The sequence below is a fragment of the Heptranchias perlo genome, chromosome 11 (assembly GCF_035084215.1).
Source record: "Heptranchias perlo isolate sHepPer1 chromosome 11, sHepPer1.hap1, whole genome shotgun sequence".
In the NCBI taxonomy this organism is placed as follows: Eukaryota; Metazoa; Chordata; class Chondrichthyes; order Hexanchiformes; family Hexanchidae; genus Heptranchias; species Heptranchias perlo.
Window position 1 is genome coordinate 57,133,675 of NC_090335.1, and position 19,217 is coordinate 57,152,891.

General features: G+C 40.2%; 1 protein-coding gene across 1 annotated transcript in view; it reads right to left on the minus strand.

The window, feature by feature from the left end:
* LOC137327387 (collagen alpha-1(VIII) chain-like) overlaps window positions 1-19,217 on the minus strand; it is a 129,343-nt gene that overhangs the window by 18,666 nt on the left and 91,460 nt on the right. The window contains exon 3 of the mRNA XM_067993121.1: window positions 10,166-10,481. Coding sequence (XP_067849222.1) covers window positions 10,166-10,478 — 313 coding nt within the window. The 5' untranslated portion in view covers window positions 10,479-10,481. The remainder of the gene's footprint in view (window positions 1-10,165; window positions 10,482-19,217) is intronic.

A 19,217-nucleotide genomic window follows, 5' to 3' on the forward strand; every position in this document is an offset into this window, starting at 1 on the left:
GGGAGTAAAGGGACAGTGGCAGCATGGATACGAAATTGGCTAAGGGACAGAAAGCAGAGAGTAGTGGTGAATGGTTATTTTTCAGACTGGAGGGAAGTATACAGTGGTGTCCCCCAGGGTTCAGTATTAGGATCACTGCTCTTTTTGATCTATGTTAAAGACCTGGACTTGGGTATACAGGGTATAATTTCAAAGTTTGCAGATGACACGAAACTTGGAAATGTAATAAACAGTGAGGAGGAAAGGAACAGAATTCAGGAGGACATAGATAGACTAGTGAAATGGGCAGACACATGGCAGATGAAATTTAATGCAGAGAAGTGTGAAGTGATGCATTTTGGTGGGAAGAATGAGGAGGGACAATATAAACGAAACGGTACAATTTTAAAGGAGGTGCACATACACAAATCTTTGAAGGCAGCAGGACAAGTTGAGAAGGCTGTTAAAAAAGTATATGGGATCCTTGGCTTTATAAACAGAGGCATAGAGTACAAAAGCAAGGAAGTTATGCTAAACCTTTATAAATCACTGGTTAGGCCCCAGCTGGAGTACTGTGTTCAATTCTGGGCACCATACTTTAGGAAGGATGTCAAGGCCTTTGAGAGGGTGCAGAGAAGATTGACTAGAATGGTACCAGGGATGCAGGACCTCAGTTCCATGGAGAGACTAGAGAAACAGGGGTTGTTCTCCTTAGAGCAGAGAAGGTTAGGGGAAGATTTAATAGGTGTTCAAAATCATGAAGGGTTTGATAGAGTAAATAAGGAGGCATTATTTCCAGTGGCAGATAGGTAGGTAATCAGAGGAACAGATTTAAGGTAAAAGAACCAGAGGCGAGATGAGGAGAATTTTTTTTACGCAGCAAGTTGCTGTGATCGTCAATGCACTGCTAAAAGAATGGTGGAAGCAGATTCAATAATAACTTTCAAAAGGGAATTGGATAAATTCTTAGAATCATAGAATGGTTACAACACAGAAGGAGGCCATTCAGCCCATCGAGCCCATGCCGGAAGGGGAAAAATGAAACTTAAGGGGAAAAATTTGTGGGGCTATGGGGAAAGGGCAGCTCGGTAGATATGGGATTAATTGGCCTCCGACAACCACAACTATCTTCCTTTGGGCTCAGGTATGACTCCAGCAACTAAAGGATTTTCCCTTTGATTCCTACTGACTTCAGTTTTGTTAGGGCTCAGTTTGCCATATTCAGTTGAACGTTGCCTTGATGTCAATGGTAGCTACTCTTGCCTCTCCTTTGGCTTTCCACCTTGCATCCATATCTGGATCAAGGCTGTGATGGAGTTTGCAGCTAAGTGGTCCTTACGGAACCTGAACTGAATATCATTTAGCAGATTACTGGTGAGTAGGTGTTGCTTGATGGCACTATTGATGACTTCTATCATTTTATATGATATAATTCCCCCCAAATTTCAATATTACATTGAAGCTTCTAGCTGTTTCAGGCAGGAGTTTCCTGTCCCTGATTCTGTGCAACACCAAATGTGCATTGCAATGGTCTGTGTTAGAATTAAGCAATCTGTACAATTGCACAGAGCTACTGAGGGGTTCCGAGCAGAACCATGAAAAGACACCTAGAGAATGGTAATAGCTGATCCCTGATCATTTTGTCAACTATTTTTATATTGCCTATGGCAAACATGCCTTTTCATGATTCATACGTGTGTGGATTTGACACCAGATTAAGTAGGTACTGTTTAGTTTCTTGATCTAGTAAAATATAGGGGTCCAAAACCGAACCTTTGTACGAGGGCACCCACAAGGCAAATGACGCTCCTGCTGCCAATGTCAGTGTGGTAGATTTTCAACTTGCCACCTGGGTGTAAACCTGATGTTGCAGATCGGCTGTCCGTTCTAGAAGCTGACCGACTTTCATTTCCATTGGCAACAAGTTGAAAATCTAACCCAGTGAGTGCAAGGACGGAACAATAGGGTGAAAATACTAGACAAAATGGTAGAAAGACTTTTTAAAATTTTGAGTACGGAAAGGATTTGTCGAAAACAATCTAAACATTATTTAGACTATTTGAAGTCTTACGTCAGAGCAGACATGCTGTATCTGCACTTAAAAAAAGCTACTGTTTGTCTTCGTGAAAAAAATGTTTGGCAAACCTCTTTGGGAGAACCCCCAAACAACCATGCATCATTCTATCACAGTAGTCTAGCATGCAAGGCTCGTGATGATGTGTTCTGACATGATTTATATGGTTACACTGTATAACAAAAAAAGGCTTCACAACTACTTTTTTCATGAAGTGCCTCTTTACAATTATTTCCTGGCACTTAGAGGGGAAAATACCAGTTTGCCCGCCTCCCTCCAGTCAACGCAACAGAAAGAAAAACCTTCTGCATTTAGTTTAATTATAATGGACAATTGCTTTGGCACCATTATGGAGTAAAGTTTCACTGTGTAGTGGAAGTGTGAGGTTATTCACTTTGGTAGGAAGAATAGAAAAACAGAATATTTTTTAAATGGTGAGAAACTATTAAATGTTGGTGTCCTGGTACAAGAAACACAAAAAGTTAGTATTCAGCTACAGCAGGCAATTAGAAAAGCAAATGGCATATTCGTCTTTATTGCAATGGGGTTGGAGTACAAGAGTAAGGAAGTCTTACTATTGTACAGAGCTTTGGTGAGACCTCACCTGGAGTACTGCGTACAGTTTTGGTCTCCTTATCTAAGGAAGGATATACCAGTGGTCCAACTAAGATTCGCTAGATTAATTCCTGGAGAGAGGGTTGCCCTAAGAGGAGAGGTTGAGTAGAATGGGCCTATACTCTCTGGAGTTTAGAAGAATGAGAGGTGATCTCATTGAAACATATAAGATTCTGAGGGGGCTTGACAGGGTAGATGCTGAGAGGTCATTTCCCCTGGTTGGAGAGTCTAGAACTAGGGGGCATAGTCACAGGATAAGGGGTCGGCCATTTAAGACTGAGATAAGGAGGAATTTCTTCACTGAGGGTTGTGAATCCTTGAAATTCTCTACCCCAGAGGGCTGTGGATGCTGAGTCGTTGAGAATATTCAAGGCTGAGATAGATAGATTTTTGGACTGTAGGGGAATCAAGGGATATGGGGATCGGGCAGGAAAGTGAAGTTGAGATTGAAGATCAGCCACGATCTGATTGAATGGCGGAACAGGCTCAAGGGGTCATATAGCCTATTCCTGCTCCTATTTCTTATGTTCTTATGTGTAATGTATAGGAGGCAGAGGAAGTCTAGTGTACAGCACTGTATATTCTTGATTTGGGGATCCTAGTTCTACACCAAACACCACAGGGTAAATTTTTGTTTTCAACTCCTGGGCAGTAATCTAATGGAGCAGATCAGCTGCCTGTTCGTGAACCTGCCCGATTTTCATTCCATTGAAATCAAGGTGTACCCACATATTAAAATTGAGCCCCCACCCCAAGCATGCTGTGAATTGATACCCTTAATTAATTTAGATTTAGCATATTTCCTATTTCAAAATAGGGGCAAAATTGACTTTTGGTAAGCCAGAATAATCAGTAGTTATTTTAACCTTGGATGAAAAGTTAATCAGACCAGTCCAAATTAATTTCACACTTAGACAAGAGCAGGTGCATTATCAACAATGAGAGCCCTGCAGTGGCTGATACCATGTAATACACCCAACACACATTTTCAAGACTGGAATTGCAGGAGGATATGTAAGAGAGATATGCAAACACAGCAGCACAATAATATGGATGATTTTAGCTTTCTCAAGATAAAGTGGAATAAAGGTGATGGATGTGGTCAAAGTGGGGAACAATTTTTAGAATGCATTCAGGGCTCTTTCATAGATTAGTATGTTACTAGTCCATAAAGGAAAGCAGCATTGCTTGGTTTAGATCTGAGAAATGAAATGGGCCAAATAACTGATGTGACAATAAGATAATAAACGAGAAATAGTGACCACAACATAGTTAGCTTCAACTTAGGAATAGAAAAGATTAATGAAAAGTCAAAGATAAGGGTGCTGGACTGAAAAAAGGCAAAGTTCAGTGAGATAAAAGGGGATCTGGCCAGAATTAACTGATCAAAACAGTTAACAAGCAAGTTGATAGATCAACACTATGAAATCTTCAAATATGAGATGCATAGAGTATAAATACATATATTCCTAGAAGGGAAAAAGTGGGTGCATTAAAGCATAGCGTTCCAGGGACAAATAGAGAGATTAAAACCAAATGACATATGATAAAGTTAGGGCTTATACAATACTAAAGATAATCATAAGGGATATAGAAAATGTAATAGGGAGGTGAAAAGGAAGATTGCAAAGGCTGAAGGGGGATATGACAAAAGACTAACAGAAATAGAAAAAGAAATAATAAGGATTTCATTAACTATCTTTTAATTTTTACATGTTTAAGAGACAGGAGGCCACTCAGGGATGAGGAGGGAGTCTAATTGTGGAATATGAAGGTATGGCAGAGATAGTAAATAAATATTTTGCATCAGTTTTACAAATGAACAATTGATAGTGACCTGTAGAAAAAGAAATGGTTCTGAAATAATCAGCTGAACTCAAGAAGGATAAGTCACTGGACCCTGCCGGCACATACCATGTACTGTTGAAAGAAGTCAGAGAGGCGATAGCTGAGGCTCTGGCCACTATTTTTCAATCTTCTTTAAATATGTAAATTGTGCCGTTGGACTGGAGAATAGCCAATGCAACACCTTTATTCAAGAAGGGAGAGCAAATAAAGCCCAGTAACTATCGACCAGTTGGCCTAATGTTAGTTGTAGACAAACGCTTAGAGTCCATAATTCAAGATAAAATTAATGAGAATTTAAGAATACATGGGTTAATCAAAATAGAGTTAATCAAAATTAAGATCCAGGCAGCACAGACTTGTTAAAGGTAAGTCACATTTGACAAATTGAATAAACCTTTTTGGAAAAGTGACCAATTGGATTGATAAAGGAAATGCAGTAAATGTAGTGTATATGGATTTTTTGAAAGCGTTCAATAAGGTGTTGCACAAGAGGTTTGTTAGAAAAATTCAAACATTTGGTATGAGAGGAAATGTAGTAGCATGGATAGAGAGTTGATGAATGGACATGGAACAAAGAGTTAGTGTAAATAATGTTGCTCAGATTGGAGAAGGCCTGGAAGTAGTGTACTCAAGGGGAAAGTTCTGGGTCCACATTTTTTTCTCTATATATCTGGGTGATTTGGACTTAGGTATAAAAGAAAGAATTTGTACTTTTATAGAGCCTTTCACAGCCTGAGGAAGTCCCAAAACACTTTTCAGCCAATTAAGTACTTCTGAAGTGTTGTTACAGTTATAAATTAGGAAACACGTCAGCCAATTTGCGCCCAACAAGGTCCCACAAACAGCATGACCACATAATCTGTTTTTTTAATGATACTGGTTGAGGGATAAATATTTGCCAGGAAAAATAATCTTTCTCTATTTATCCTCTCAATCCCTTTCATAATTTTGAACACTTCTATTAGATCATTCCTAACTTTCTCTACTCTAGTGAATACAACTGTTTTCTCTCATTATAACTATATAATCTCATCTCATTGACTTTATATTGAACCCTTTCCATGACTCTAAAATCCTTTCTATAATGGGATATCCAAAACTGTGCACAGGACTCCAACTCTGTTCGAACCAAAGTCTTGTACAGATTCATCACCATCTCCTAGCCTTTCCTCATCCACATTCTGCCACTAGGTGGTATTATCTGCAGACACGGGTCAGCATGTACAATAATGACACTCTCCTCTACCTCTCCACCACCTCACTTGACCCCTCTAGTGCCTCTGTGCTGTCGGACGGCTTGTCTGGCATCCGGTCTTGGATGTGGATCTTCCTCCAACTAAACATTGGGAAGACCAAAGCTATTGTGTTCAGTCTTACCATAAACTTTGTACCTTCGTCACTGACCCTCTCCCTGGCCACCCTGACTTTTCGCAACCTCAGCATCCTGTTTGACCCCCAGCTAAGCTTCCGCCTCCATATCCTCTCGATTGCAAAGACTGCCTACTGCCACATCCACAATATTGACCGCCCCTGCCACTACCTCAGCCCATTTGCCACTAAAACCCTCATCCACACCTTTGTCACCTCCAGACTTGATTACTCCAATGCTCTGCTGTCTGGCTTCCCATACTCTGCCTTCTGTAAACTTCAGCTCATCCAAAACTTGTCCATCCCCCTTATCTTGTTGACCTACATTGGCTCCCGTTCCTCCAACACCTTAAATTTAAGATCCTCATCCTTATATTTTAGTCTATCTATGGCCTTGCCTCTGCCAGTCTCTGTTACCAACTCCAGCCCTGCAAACCCCCCTCCCCCAAATACTCTGTTCCTTTGACTCCAGCTTCTTTTGTAGCCCCACCTCCTTTTGCCCCAGCATTGGTTCCACTGCTTTCAGCAGTCTGGGCATCATGGTCTGGAATTCCCTCCTTAAACCCATCTGCTTCTCCACCTTCCTATCTTCTTTTAACACTGTCCTTAAATTCTATCTCTTTGACCAAGCTTTTGGTCATCCCTCCTAATAATTCCTTCTTTGATGCAGTGTCCATTTTTGTCTGATTACACTTCTGTGGAGTGCCTTGGAATGTTTTTTCTACATTAAATGCACTATATAAGTATAAGTTGTTGCTGTATTCAATCGCCCATTTAGAAAACTTAGAATCCATTTATGTTTTTTGTTGCTTTTTTTCACCTACAGTCCTGCTTTTAAAGATGTGTGTATCTGTACCCCTTCATATCTCTTTTCCTCTGCTCCATTGAGAGTTTTACATTATATACCCATTTTATTTTATCTTCTTCCAAATTGTACTGCTTATCTTTGCCTACTCGCCTGTCTATGCTCTCCTGTAGTGTTCTGAAATCTTCTGCACAGTTTGCCATATATTTGGTATGATTAACACTTTTTGATACTAGTCCCTCTATGCCCATGTCCAGATCCTTTATGTATATGGCGAGAGATTTTCATCTTCACCGGCTGGGCGGTAATCTGGTGGAGCAAATTTCCCGCCCATTATAGGAACCACACGATTTTCATTCCACTGAAATCAGAGCAATGAAATTCGGGCGGCTCTACAACGGGTGGCCAGATTACCATCCAAGAAATGAAGCTGAAACTCTATCACATGAAGAACGAGAGGGCCCAACAGATCTCTGGGACACGCTGCTAGCCATATCTTGTTGATCAATATAGAATAATACAACACAGAAGGAGGCCATTCAGCCCATTGGGCCTGTGCTGGCTCTTGGAAGAGCAATCCAATTAGTCCCATTCCCCTGCTCTTCCCCATAGCTCTGCAATTTTTTCCTCTTCAAGTATTTATCCAATTACTATTTGAAAAGTATTATTGAATCTGCTCCCACCACCCTTTCAGGCAGTGCATTCCAGATCATAACAACTTGCCGCGTAAAAAAAATTCTCCTCGTCTCGCCTTTAGTTCTTTTGCCAACTACCTTAAATCTGTGTCCTCTGATTACCAATCTTTCTGCCACTGGAAAAAGTTTCTCCATCAAAACCCTTCATGATTTTGAACACCTCTAATAATTATCCCCTCAGCCTACTCTGCTCTAATGAGAACAACCCCAGCTTCTCCAGGCTCTCCATGTAACTGAAGACCCGCATCCCTGGTACCAATCTAATAAATCTCCTCTACACCCTCTCGAAGGGCTTGACATCCTTCCCAAACTGCAGTGCCCAGAATTGAACACAATACTCCAGCTGAGCGCTAACCAATGATTTATAAAGGTTTAACTTAACTTCTTTGCTTTTGTGCTCCATGGTTCCGATAATTATGGGGAGGCGGGGAGGGAGCGGGGGCATGTTTCAGCAGCCAGGAAACTCGGAAATACCGGGAAGGCAGAGGTCCTGCCGAATGTAGCGGCATTAGAATTTTTTTACTCCGTTTCCCACCTGGCAGCTGGCCAGATTGAGAAGCTGGGTGTTGCCGGGCGGGAAAGCCTGCTGTAGAAGGAAGCAGCCGGGGAGCGACGGGAGCGGGCCCTCATTTAAATATTATAATTACGAACCCACATCTCCAAAGCCGGTTACTTAGACGCCTTAACACCCACCGGGGTAAAACCGGAAGTAGGCACGTTCGTGGCCAGTTAGGGTCAGGTTTCCCATGTTTAGCAATTTAACCCCCCACCCCCACCGACCCTCTCCTGCTGGTCGTGGGGGAGGAGGGGGTTAAAAGTCTCCCCTATGCCTCTGTTTATAATGCGAAGGATCCCATCAATGTTGTCAAGAAACAGGAGATGAGTGCAAAGGTCAGAGCAGGGAAAGGAATAAAGATAACGTAAACGGTCAAAGAACAAATACAGTTATAAAACAGAAGTATAAAAGGACTGTTAAAAAATAAAGTAAAAGGAACAACTATTAAAGACACATTAAACTGCCTGTACAGGCAATGTGCATAGCGTCCAAAATAAGACGGGGGAACTGGAGGCAATAGTCCATAGCAAGGAACCAGATGTAGGAGTAATTAAAACATGACTACATAAAGAACAGCTCTGATAACTAAATATTGCAGGTTACAACATAATCAGAAAGGATAGGGAAGGAAGAAGGAGGTGGAGTAGCTGTACTAATTAGAGATAATATAATGGCAGTAAAAAAAGGGACACAACTAACAGAAGGATAGAAACAGAGTCCATATGGATTGAAATAAAAGAAGGGATCGATCACCCTAATAGGGGTATACTACAGACCACCTAATGGTGGAGAAGAAGAAATATGTAAGCAAATATGTGAAATGAGTAAAGGACATAGAATAATGATCATGGGAGATTTTAACTGCCCCCAAATAAACTGGCAAGAAGAGGTAGGTAAAGGGATACAGGGAATGGAGATTTTACAATGTGTGCAGGACTCCTTTCATACCCAATATATAAAAAGCCCAACAAGAGAGGAAGCACTGCTGGATCTAGTGATGGGAAATGAATCAGAACAGATAAGAGAAGTAAGCTTTGGGGAACATCTAAGCAATAGCAATCACAACATAATATGGTTTAAGATTAAAGATTGAGAAAGACATAAGTAAGACAAGGACCAAAGTAATAAACTGGAAAAAAGCTGATTTTAAGGGGATGAGAATGGAACTAGGGAAAATAAACTAGAAAAATTTACTGACAAACAATGAAATAGAACAGCAGTGGGAAACATTTAAAACGGTGATCAATAGAGTCCAGGAGAAATATACCCCACTAAAAAGCAAGAACAAACGAGCCAGTAATGACAAGCCCATGGATGAATACAGAAATAAGGGCAACATTGAAACTAAAGAAAAAGGCATACACTAAGTACATAGACAACAAAGGAGAGGATGACAAAAGGGAATGCAAAAAGGTTAGAAAAGTAAAAAAAAATCGGAAGGCAAAGAGAAACTACAAAATTAAATTATCAAGGAATATAAAAAGGAATAGTAAAGTATTCTACAGACACATAAATAACAAAAGAAAAATCAGGATAGGGATAGGGCCACTAAGGGATACAAACAATAAACTTACAGGTAATTACAGTGAAATAGCAGAAATATTAAATCATTACTTTGCCTCAGTATTTAGCAGGGACACTAACATGGTGGGCATGGTATTAGAAGAAAAGAGCAAAAAAGATAAAAAGACATTTAAGATAGAAAGGGGGGAGATAATTGATAATCTAATCAAACTCAGAGAGGATAAAACCCCTGGTCTGGATGGATTGCATCCCAGTGGCTAATGTTGGGAAGTAACCTTCTGGTATTTTGCCCAAATAGTCCTCCTTCATGTCTGAACCTTGCTATTGAATGTCAGTGGGCTATTTCCCCATTGGGGTGGTACATCACTGCCAGGACTGATCCAAGTACTCACTTTACATTCCAATGCATGCAATTCCAGTAAAGGGTGCTATTTAACAACAGGAATGCCTGGCTGAGTGTTTTTTCCACTCCTATCTTGATAGCACTGAGGCTATTTGCACATCCCACTCTATAGCGACCCTGTCAGACTCTTAAGATTTTAGTTAAACAGCTTTATTAACAATTCGAATTCTGCACCTATCATTGCCTTGGCTGACATTGGTTAACAGTGCAGATCAGGGATTAAATCCAGGGGCTTCCTGCTGTCTGTCATACAAAAATGATAATTTGACATTAATTATTAGGTTATTGTAAGCCTTACCCTTTGCTTCTTTCCGAGGCATCACATCTTTTCCAAATACGTGCATTTGAGGAACATCTTTTCCATAGCGAGGCATATATGGCAAATCCTTTCCATACACTGGCATGTGTGGCATCTCCTTGCCCATGTGCTGCATATGAGGTCCCTCTTTGCCGATTCGCATCATGTGTGGAACTTGTCCTTGAACTTGCATCTGTGGGATCTGCTGTGGAACCTGCTTCATTTGATAGTAGGCACCACCCTGAACGGTTCTGACCAGAAACAGATGGATAGCCATTGTCAGCAGCTGTGCTGGGACCAGCGGCACAACCATGATCTGAAAAAAAGCACATAAAAAGATTTTTACATTTTTTCAATATTCTTCTATCCTTTCCCCCCCTTTCTCTCTTTCTTTGTCTCTGTGATTTTCTCCTTCAACCGAAAAGTGAGATTGTGCAATTTTCTGTGGCTGCTCTCAATATGCCACATCATCTGACAGGAGGTCCTACTTAAATGGTTGGGACTGGTCTTCCTGTTTTTTTGCCTCCTCTTCTCTCTGACATGGAACACTGTTCCATCACATGAAAGGCCCTCTTAGTTACCTAGCTAAAAACTATTCAAACACATCCATACAGGATAGCAAAGTTCAAACGGCAATCCTAGTTGAGATTTTAATGTGGGTGCACTCTGAATGGAAACCCATTTGCTCTATGGCTAAAGTTCTGTTTCTGGGAGGTTCATATGCTAAAAGATGTATAATCTGAGGATCAATTGAAATAGGATCCATTCAAGATCCATTCAAATCATTGTGGAGATCAGCGATAGCTCCAGAGGTCGAAACTGCCAATACTCTTTTCTGTAATACATAATCTTGTTTGTCCATCTTATTCCAGTACAATGAAAACGCTTTCTTAAGGTAACACATGCCAACCTACAAGTTACCAAGTTTCTACAAGTAAGACGTTTTCTATAAATTTGATGTTTTACCCTTCTAGTACTAGTAGACTTGTCTTCATTGCTTCCGCTTCCCAAGATGTTCTGCTACAGAATTGTGCACAATGACCAGCGAACAACATCCGGATTAGTGATAGCTTCTACTGTCCAAATGAAGGTTACCACAACATGAAGCTTTCATGCTACTGGATCCTTCCAAGTCACTGCAGGAGATATCTGCCACATCACACAAATGCTATGTTTGCAAGGGACGATAGCTTTGTCATTTTACTGTGGAATGGAGGCATCAGCTGGACAGAGTGGAGAGCTTTTATTGGATGGCAGGTTACTTGCATGTGCAAAGTGTTTCACTGTTTCTCATGTTTGCACTGGGGCTCTTCATATCATCTCCAGGTGGTATCTGAGCATCAAAACACCATTCAGAATATCAGTGGCCTTTAAACAAGGAAGCAGCCACGATGCTTTCATTGTGCAGCATTCCACGGTGCCCACCTTTTTGAAAAAGAAACACTGCATTGATGGAGAACAGGACTATCCGCTATATCCATGGTTGTGGGCTCCATTGAGAAACCCCCTAACAGCAGATAAGTAACTTGATGTGTAATGCCTCAGCGTCCTTTGCTGTATAATTATTATCAGTAATGGAAATTACTATATGCTTAATAAATCTGTGAATGTCTGACATAAATGCTGTAAACCTTATTATTTTGTGGAGTTACTTATAAATAAGAACACCCATCCACTAAAACAAGGACCATGGATGGATGACCATAACAGTTCAAAGTTCTCCCTTGAACCCAAGAGTCTGTGGCCTATAGAGGGTGGATAGGTTAAAAGAGGCTAGAATAGAGGTAGGCTTCTGGAAAGTGTCTTTCCTTTTTGACAATTTGTCAACAGACTGGAGGTAAGTGTGCAGTGGTGTCCCCTAGGACTATTGCTCTTTTTGATGTATATTAATGACCTGGACTTAGGTATACAGGGCATAATTTCAAAGTCTGCAGCTGACACGAAACTCGGAAATGTAGTAAACAGTGAGGAGGTTAGTAATAGACCTCAGGTGGAATAGACAGACTGGTGAAATGGGCAGACACATGGCAGATGAAGCTTAATGCAGGGGAGTGTGAAGTGATTCATTTTAGTAGGAAGAATGAGGAGAGGCAATATAAACTACCTGGTACAATTTTAAAGGGGGCACAGGAACAGAGAGACCTGAGGGTATGTGTACATAAGACTTTGAAGGTAGAAGGACAAGTTGAGAAGGCTGTTAAAAAGAGCATACAGGATCCTTGGCTTTAAAAATAGATGTGGAGATGCCGGTGATGGACTGGGGTTGACAATTGTAAACAATTTTACAACACCAAGTTATAGTCCAGCAATTTTATTTTAAATTCACAAGCTTTCGGAGGCTACCTCCGAAAGCTTGTGAATTTAAAATAAAATTGCTGGACTATAACTTGGTGTTGTAAAATTGTTTACAATTTAAAAATAGAGGCATAGAGTACAAAAGCAAGGAAGTTATACTAAACCTTTATAAAACACTAGCTAGTGTTAAAATTGGATAGCCATGTGGTGAAGGATAGACTACTAGAGCCTGGTCTTTAGTTGTTTCCAAGCCTTTATTCACATAGATTCCCCTTACACACACACACCACACCCTAGATAAGCTCTCCTATAAAAAGAATAGAAGAGAGTCCCCAATTGATACCCATCACCTGAATACAATTAACACTAATTGATATAAATCATACAATTAAGTTAGGTCCCAGCTGGAGTATTGTGGACAATTGTGGGCACCACACTTTAGGAAGGATGTCAAGGCCTTAGAAAGGATGCAGAGGAGATTTACGAGCATGGTACCAGGGATGAAAGACTTCAGTTATGTAGAGAGACTGGAGAAACTGAAGTTGTTCTCCTTAGAGCAGAGAAGGTTAAGGTGAGATTTGATAGAGGTGTTCAAAATCATGAAGGGTTTTGATAGAATAAATAAAGAGAAATTGTTTCCAGTGGCAGAAGGGTCGGTAACCAGAAGGCACAGATTTAAGGTAATTGGCAAAAGAACCAAAGGCAACATGAGGAAACATTTTTTACGCAATGAGGTGTTATGATCTAGAATGCACTGCCTGAAAGGGTGGCGGAAGCTGATTCAATAATAACTTTCAAAAGGGAATTCGATAAATAGTTGAAGGGCTATGGGGAAAGAGCAGGGGAATGGGACTAATTGGTAGCTCTTTCAAAGAGCCGGCACAGGCACAGTGGGCCGAATAGCCTCTTTCTGTGCTGTATCATTCTATGATTCTAACATCCTGACTGATATGTTGCTACTGTATAATCCTCTGGCCTTGAGAGGCTGGAGGAGTTAACGGAGTCCAAAATGGAGATAAGCATCAGTAGATCTGATCAGTGTCTTCCCTTGTATGTCAAATTGTTGACCACATCTTAATTGATATGAAGCTTAACCTATAATAATATTTGAAAAGCACATTATTACCTGTAATTATTATCCTGTGATCCAGGGAAGAAAAACTTATTTCCCAATTCCCTTTCCAATTTGGCTTTCCACCCATCTTAATATAGTTGCTATAGTGACTAGGTCACATCAATTAAGATGTGACCTAGTCAACACTTTCCTTTTCCTCTTCCTTCAATATCCTCATCCCTTCTGAATCACTCACTGTCTTCTATTCCTTTTGTTCACCCTGATACAACAACCAGCTATGTATGCTTGAATCTGAGGGCAGCAGGTTGGAGCACATGACAGGCCTGGTTGATTACTTCCAAATCTGGCTTACATCGAGTTACAGTGAGCCTACAGCACACAAACAGGCCATTCGGCCCAACTGGTCGATGCTAGCGTTTATGCTCCACATGAGCCTCCTCCCTCCCTACTTCATCTAACCCTATCAGCATATCCTTCTATTCCTTTCTACCTCGTGTGTTTATCCAGCTTCCACTTAAATGCATCTATGCTATTTGCCTCAACTACTCCTTGTGGTATTCTTACCACTCTTTGGGTAAAAAAGTTTCTCCTGAATTCCCTAATGGACTTATTCCCTAAGTGACTATCTTATATTTATGACCTTTAGTTTTGGACTCCCCACAAGTGGAAACATTTTCTCTCTGTCTAATCTATCAAACCCTTTCATTATCTTAAAGACTTCTATCAGGTCACCCCTCAGCCTTCTCTTTTTATCTTAGTCATCTAAAACCATGCTGTTCCTCCCTCTCCTCATCCAAACCCTCCCACTATTCCAAGATTTGCCTGGGGAGTAAGGACAAATCCAGGCTCCTCTTCTCAATGACAAACCATCACCTCTGATCCCCTTCCATTGCTCTTCCTCTACCTTCACCTCTAAAACCAAAATGTGTGCAGCTTAATGTCTTTTTTTCATCCTTATATATTGTGTAACAGAGTGAGAAAGGGCCAAAATGTGACCCATAGGTTTTGAGTAACCCCTGTTACTGTTTTGTTCATAGCTGCACTTAAAGACACAACTGCCATGGGTGAATAAACCTCACATGTTTTAAACATTAAGCTCTGGTCTGTGTGTCGAATTGACCACTGGGTCATAAGCCGGCTTCAGCCTGTTACAATTAAGACTATCTACTTGGTTACCTCACCTACAAGAAGGTAGACAATCCATGGAAAATGTGCAAACACTAACACAGGGAAGAAAAGGGATAATTGCAACTGGCACAATGCTTGGAGCAACCCGCTCAGTGCAGTCAGATGAGAAAGAGGGAAAGAAATACAAAACCCTTCAGATTTGCAATGCCACCAAGTCAAGCCTTGGATTCTGCCCATATTTAGCATATTTGCCTTTTCGTCTTTAGATGTCCTTCCACCACACACTATTCCCTGACAGAGACCTGTTTCCAAACCTCTGCTGATGTCACTCTTAACCCGACTACAAGGAGGTCCAGAAGAGCAGCCCTGATAGGGACTGATCCTTTGACTTTAGTCCCTCCCTCTGAAGAATCATTTAGGTGGGTTCTGGAGATTCAGAACTCACCACATGAACAATTGTGGACACAGTCCCAGGTCCTTTCAACAATTTTTCCCATTAATATGGTTTTTCACATCCCCTTAATATAAAATATCGTCAAAGGTAAGGAGCAGAAATGAGAGGAGGGTACGGGTTAGAATATATTGACAATACAGCAGTGAAACAAGTTCCCACCCCACAAAGAAATAATTAACTGATATTTGATGCAACACAGTGTCAGAATCTGAAGGTATTTGAAGGATTCAGTTCTCACTAGAATTAATTGGTTAATTTTTTTTTGCATTAAGAAGTCTGCACAGGGGATAGCTACAAAAAATTAAGGAAACAATCCACTGCTGTACAAAGAAATAATAAAAAAAAAGGACAATCTGAAAATCTTAACCAGAAACAGATCTTTCAAATGGAATTTACATTGATGTTGACCAGATTGCACAGTCACAGTTCTTGTTTGCCAGGGAAAAACTGTTTCCCAATTCCACTGCTTTAATTCATCCTGGAATATTTCATTAAACATAGTCAAATCATTCCAGAAGAGGTTATTTTTTGCCAATGATCCTTTTTTAGCCCATTCATCAGGCACTGTGCTCATCATAGAATTTTTTCCCATCTCCACTGAATTATACAGTATTTAAGATCATTTAAGGAGGTGAAAAAGTTGATCCAGACAATTGATTACCACAAAAAAGCGTTCAAAACCTTTCCATTTTATAGAATCATAAAATTATACAGCACAGCAGGAGGCCATTAAGCCCATTGTGCCGGAGAATTTATTTGGAGAATTTCACATATCGAGAATGTGAGTTAATGGGAAAGAAATAAAATTCTCTAATTCTACTTTAGAACACTTATAAATATAAAATACAGAAATGCTGTAATTTAGAGCTTTCTGACTTTTTCATTTCTGTTCATTAAGAGTATGTATATTCTGAAGTAGAGAAGGTTGCTTTCAATCCTTAGACTTTACTATGTTCATATAAACATGCCTGTGTAAAATTTTATTATTCACCAATTACCAGAGTCTGACTAATGTAAATGTGACATTTTGAAATTCCTGCTCAAAACTGGGAATGGATAACAGGATTTTTTTTTAAAGATTGTTTTCTAATTAATCTCTTGTAAACTAGGGATCCTGCTCCAATGATCTGTGCTGGAAAGACTGTATCTGTGGGTGTCAGATAGGGACAGCTTTGGATTCAGACGTGATAACCCACAGTTAAATACCAGCAGCAGCAGCGATGACCTTGTACTGCCTAGACTGGATGCCTGGATGTAATATATTTGGATTTCCAAAAGGCATTCGATAAGGTGCCACATAAAAGGTTACTGCACAACGTAAAAGCTCGTGGTGTTGGGGGTAATATACTGACATGGATAGAGGATCAGCTAACTAACAGTTAATGGGAAAGAAATACAATAAAATAATTTGTTGCTTATTAAGAATCTGATATGGGAAACACAGCTGTCCACAATTATTTTCTATCCTGTCCTCTTACCATGGGAAGATTTCCTCCGTGAATTATTTGTGGTGAAATTGTAAATGGGGTTTTAAAGAACATTTATAAAGATAGTGCTTATGACTGCATTACTAATAGCTGACAGAGAACATCTCCTCATCTGACTTTTATGGGGGTGTTAGTGCATCAAAGGATTTTATTTGTGTTCCAAATAATTTGCGGAAATCCCAGGGATTATCAGTCCTGGTCTTACTGTTGCATTGCAAGCCAAATATTCTGATTTTACTGAATAACAATTTCTGCAGTGAAATAAATAGAAAGTGCTTCATAAGGATGCATCCATGCATACTGCAAACACCTAATGTATTGGATAAATCCAGTCATATCTATCACCATCCAGACACAAACCATCAGATACTGTTATGAATTGACTTTATGTATGGATTGAAACAGGATTAAAAACATGAAAACCAGTAGGTGGCAGGTCAAGAAATTGTAAAAAGGTACTCATGGGGGAAAGTGAATTGAGTCAAGAGGTTCAGCAATTGTATTGTGACCAGCAATTGAATACATCAGTAAGTACGTTTCATGCCTCATTATGCTATCTGTAAAGATCCATTAAACACTTGTCCTCTCAAGCTCAAATCCAGTTCAGCTACTAAAATGTGGTTTCAAAGAGAACCTAATGACATATATATTTACTATTGCATATCCTTAGACTGAAATGCTTTATGGAATTATTTAAATACAACTTTCACTGTTGCCCGCTAACTGATGTGTTACCACACACATAATCTCCTTTTACAAATCAAGGCTATTTTAATTTTTACTCTTTCTCGTTCCTTTTTTCCCATGAGACCTGGTGCTCCAGCTACCGTATGTATCTCCACGGATGCTGCCACTGCCTTTGCCTGTGAGATCTATCTGGCACAGGAATTCCATTCTACCCAAATATGGGGACTAGACATTTTCCAGATTATTCCCAGCGTACTCGAGGGTAAGGAATTTTCTGTATTTCTGTAAATTTCTCTAATTCTACTTTAGAATACTTACAAATATAAAATACAGAAATGCTGTAATTTAGAGCTTTCTGACTTTTTCATTTCTGTTCATTAAGAGTATGTATATTCTGAAGTAGAGAAGGTTGCTTTCAATCCTTAAACTTTACTATGTTCATATAAACATGCCTGTGTAAAATTTTATTATTCACCAATTACCAGAGTCTGACTAATGTAAATGTGACATTTTGGAATTCCTGCTCAAAACTGGGAATAGATAACAGGATTTTTTTTAAAGATTGTTTTCTAATTAATCTCTTGTTAACAAGGGATCCTGCTCCAATGATCTGTGCTGGAAAGACTGTATCTGTGGGTGTCAGATAGGGACAGCCTTGGATTCAGACGTGATAACCCACAGTTAAATACCAGCAGCAGCAGCAGCGATGACCTTGTACTGCCTAGACTGGATGCCTGAATGCAGTATATTTGGATTTCCAAAAGGCATTCAATAAAGTGCCACATAAAAGGTTATTGCACAAGATAAGAGCTCGTGGTGTTGGAGGTAATATACTGGCATGGATAGAGGATTGGCTAACTAACAGAAAACAAAGAGTCGGGATAAAAGCGTCATTTTCAAAATGGCAATCTGTAACTAGGAGGGTGCTGCAGGGACTCAGTGCTGGGGCCTCAACTATTTACAATATATATCAATGACTTGGATGAAGGAACAGAGTAGAGTGTCTTGTGGCCAAATTTGCTGATGATACAAAGATAGGTGGAAAAGCAAGTTGCGATGAGGACACAGTGACTGCAAAGGGATATTGACAGGTTAAGCGAATGGGCAAAAATTTGGCAGATGGAATATAATGTGGGAAAATGTGAAGTCATCCACTTTGGGAGGAAAAATAAAAAAGCAAAATATTATTTGAATGGAGAAATACTGCAAAACGCTGCGGTACAGAGGAATCTGGGTGTCCTCGTACATGAAACACAAAAAGTCAACATACAGGTGCAGCAGGTAATCCAGAAGGCAAATGGAATATTGGCCTTTATTTCTAGGGGGATGGAGTATAAAAGCAGGGAAGTCATGCTACAACTGTACAGGGTGCTGGTGAGACCACACCTGGGGTACTGTGTACACTTCTGGTGCCCTTATTTAAGGAAGGATATTCTTGCATTGGAGGCAGTTCAGATAAGGTTCACTAGATTGATTCTGGGTATGGAAGAGTTGTCATATGAGGAAAGATTGAACAGATTGGGTCTATGCTCATTGGAGTTTAGAAGAATGAGAGGAGATCTTATTGAAACATACAAGATTCTGAGGGGACTCGATAGGGTAAATGCTGAGAGGATGTTACCCCTCATGGGGGAATTTAAAACTAGGGGGCATAATCTCAGAATAAGGGGTCGCCCGTTTAAGACGGAAATGAGGAGGAATTTCTTCTCCCAGAGGGTCGTGAATCTTTGGAATTCTTTACCCCAAAAAGCTGTGGAGGCCGAGTCATTGAATACATTGAAGGCTGAGTTGGACAAATTTTTGATCAGCAAGGGAGTCAAAAGATATGGGGAAAGGGCGGGAAAGTGGAGTTGAGATAAAAATCAAATCAGCCATGATCTCATTGAATGGCGGAGCAGTCTCGAAGGGCCAAATGGCCGACTCCTG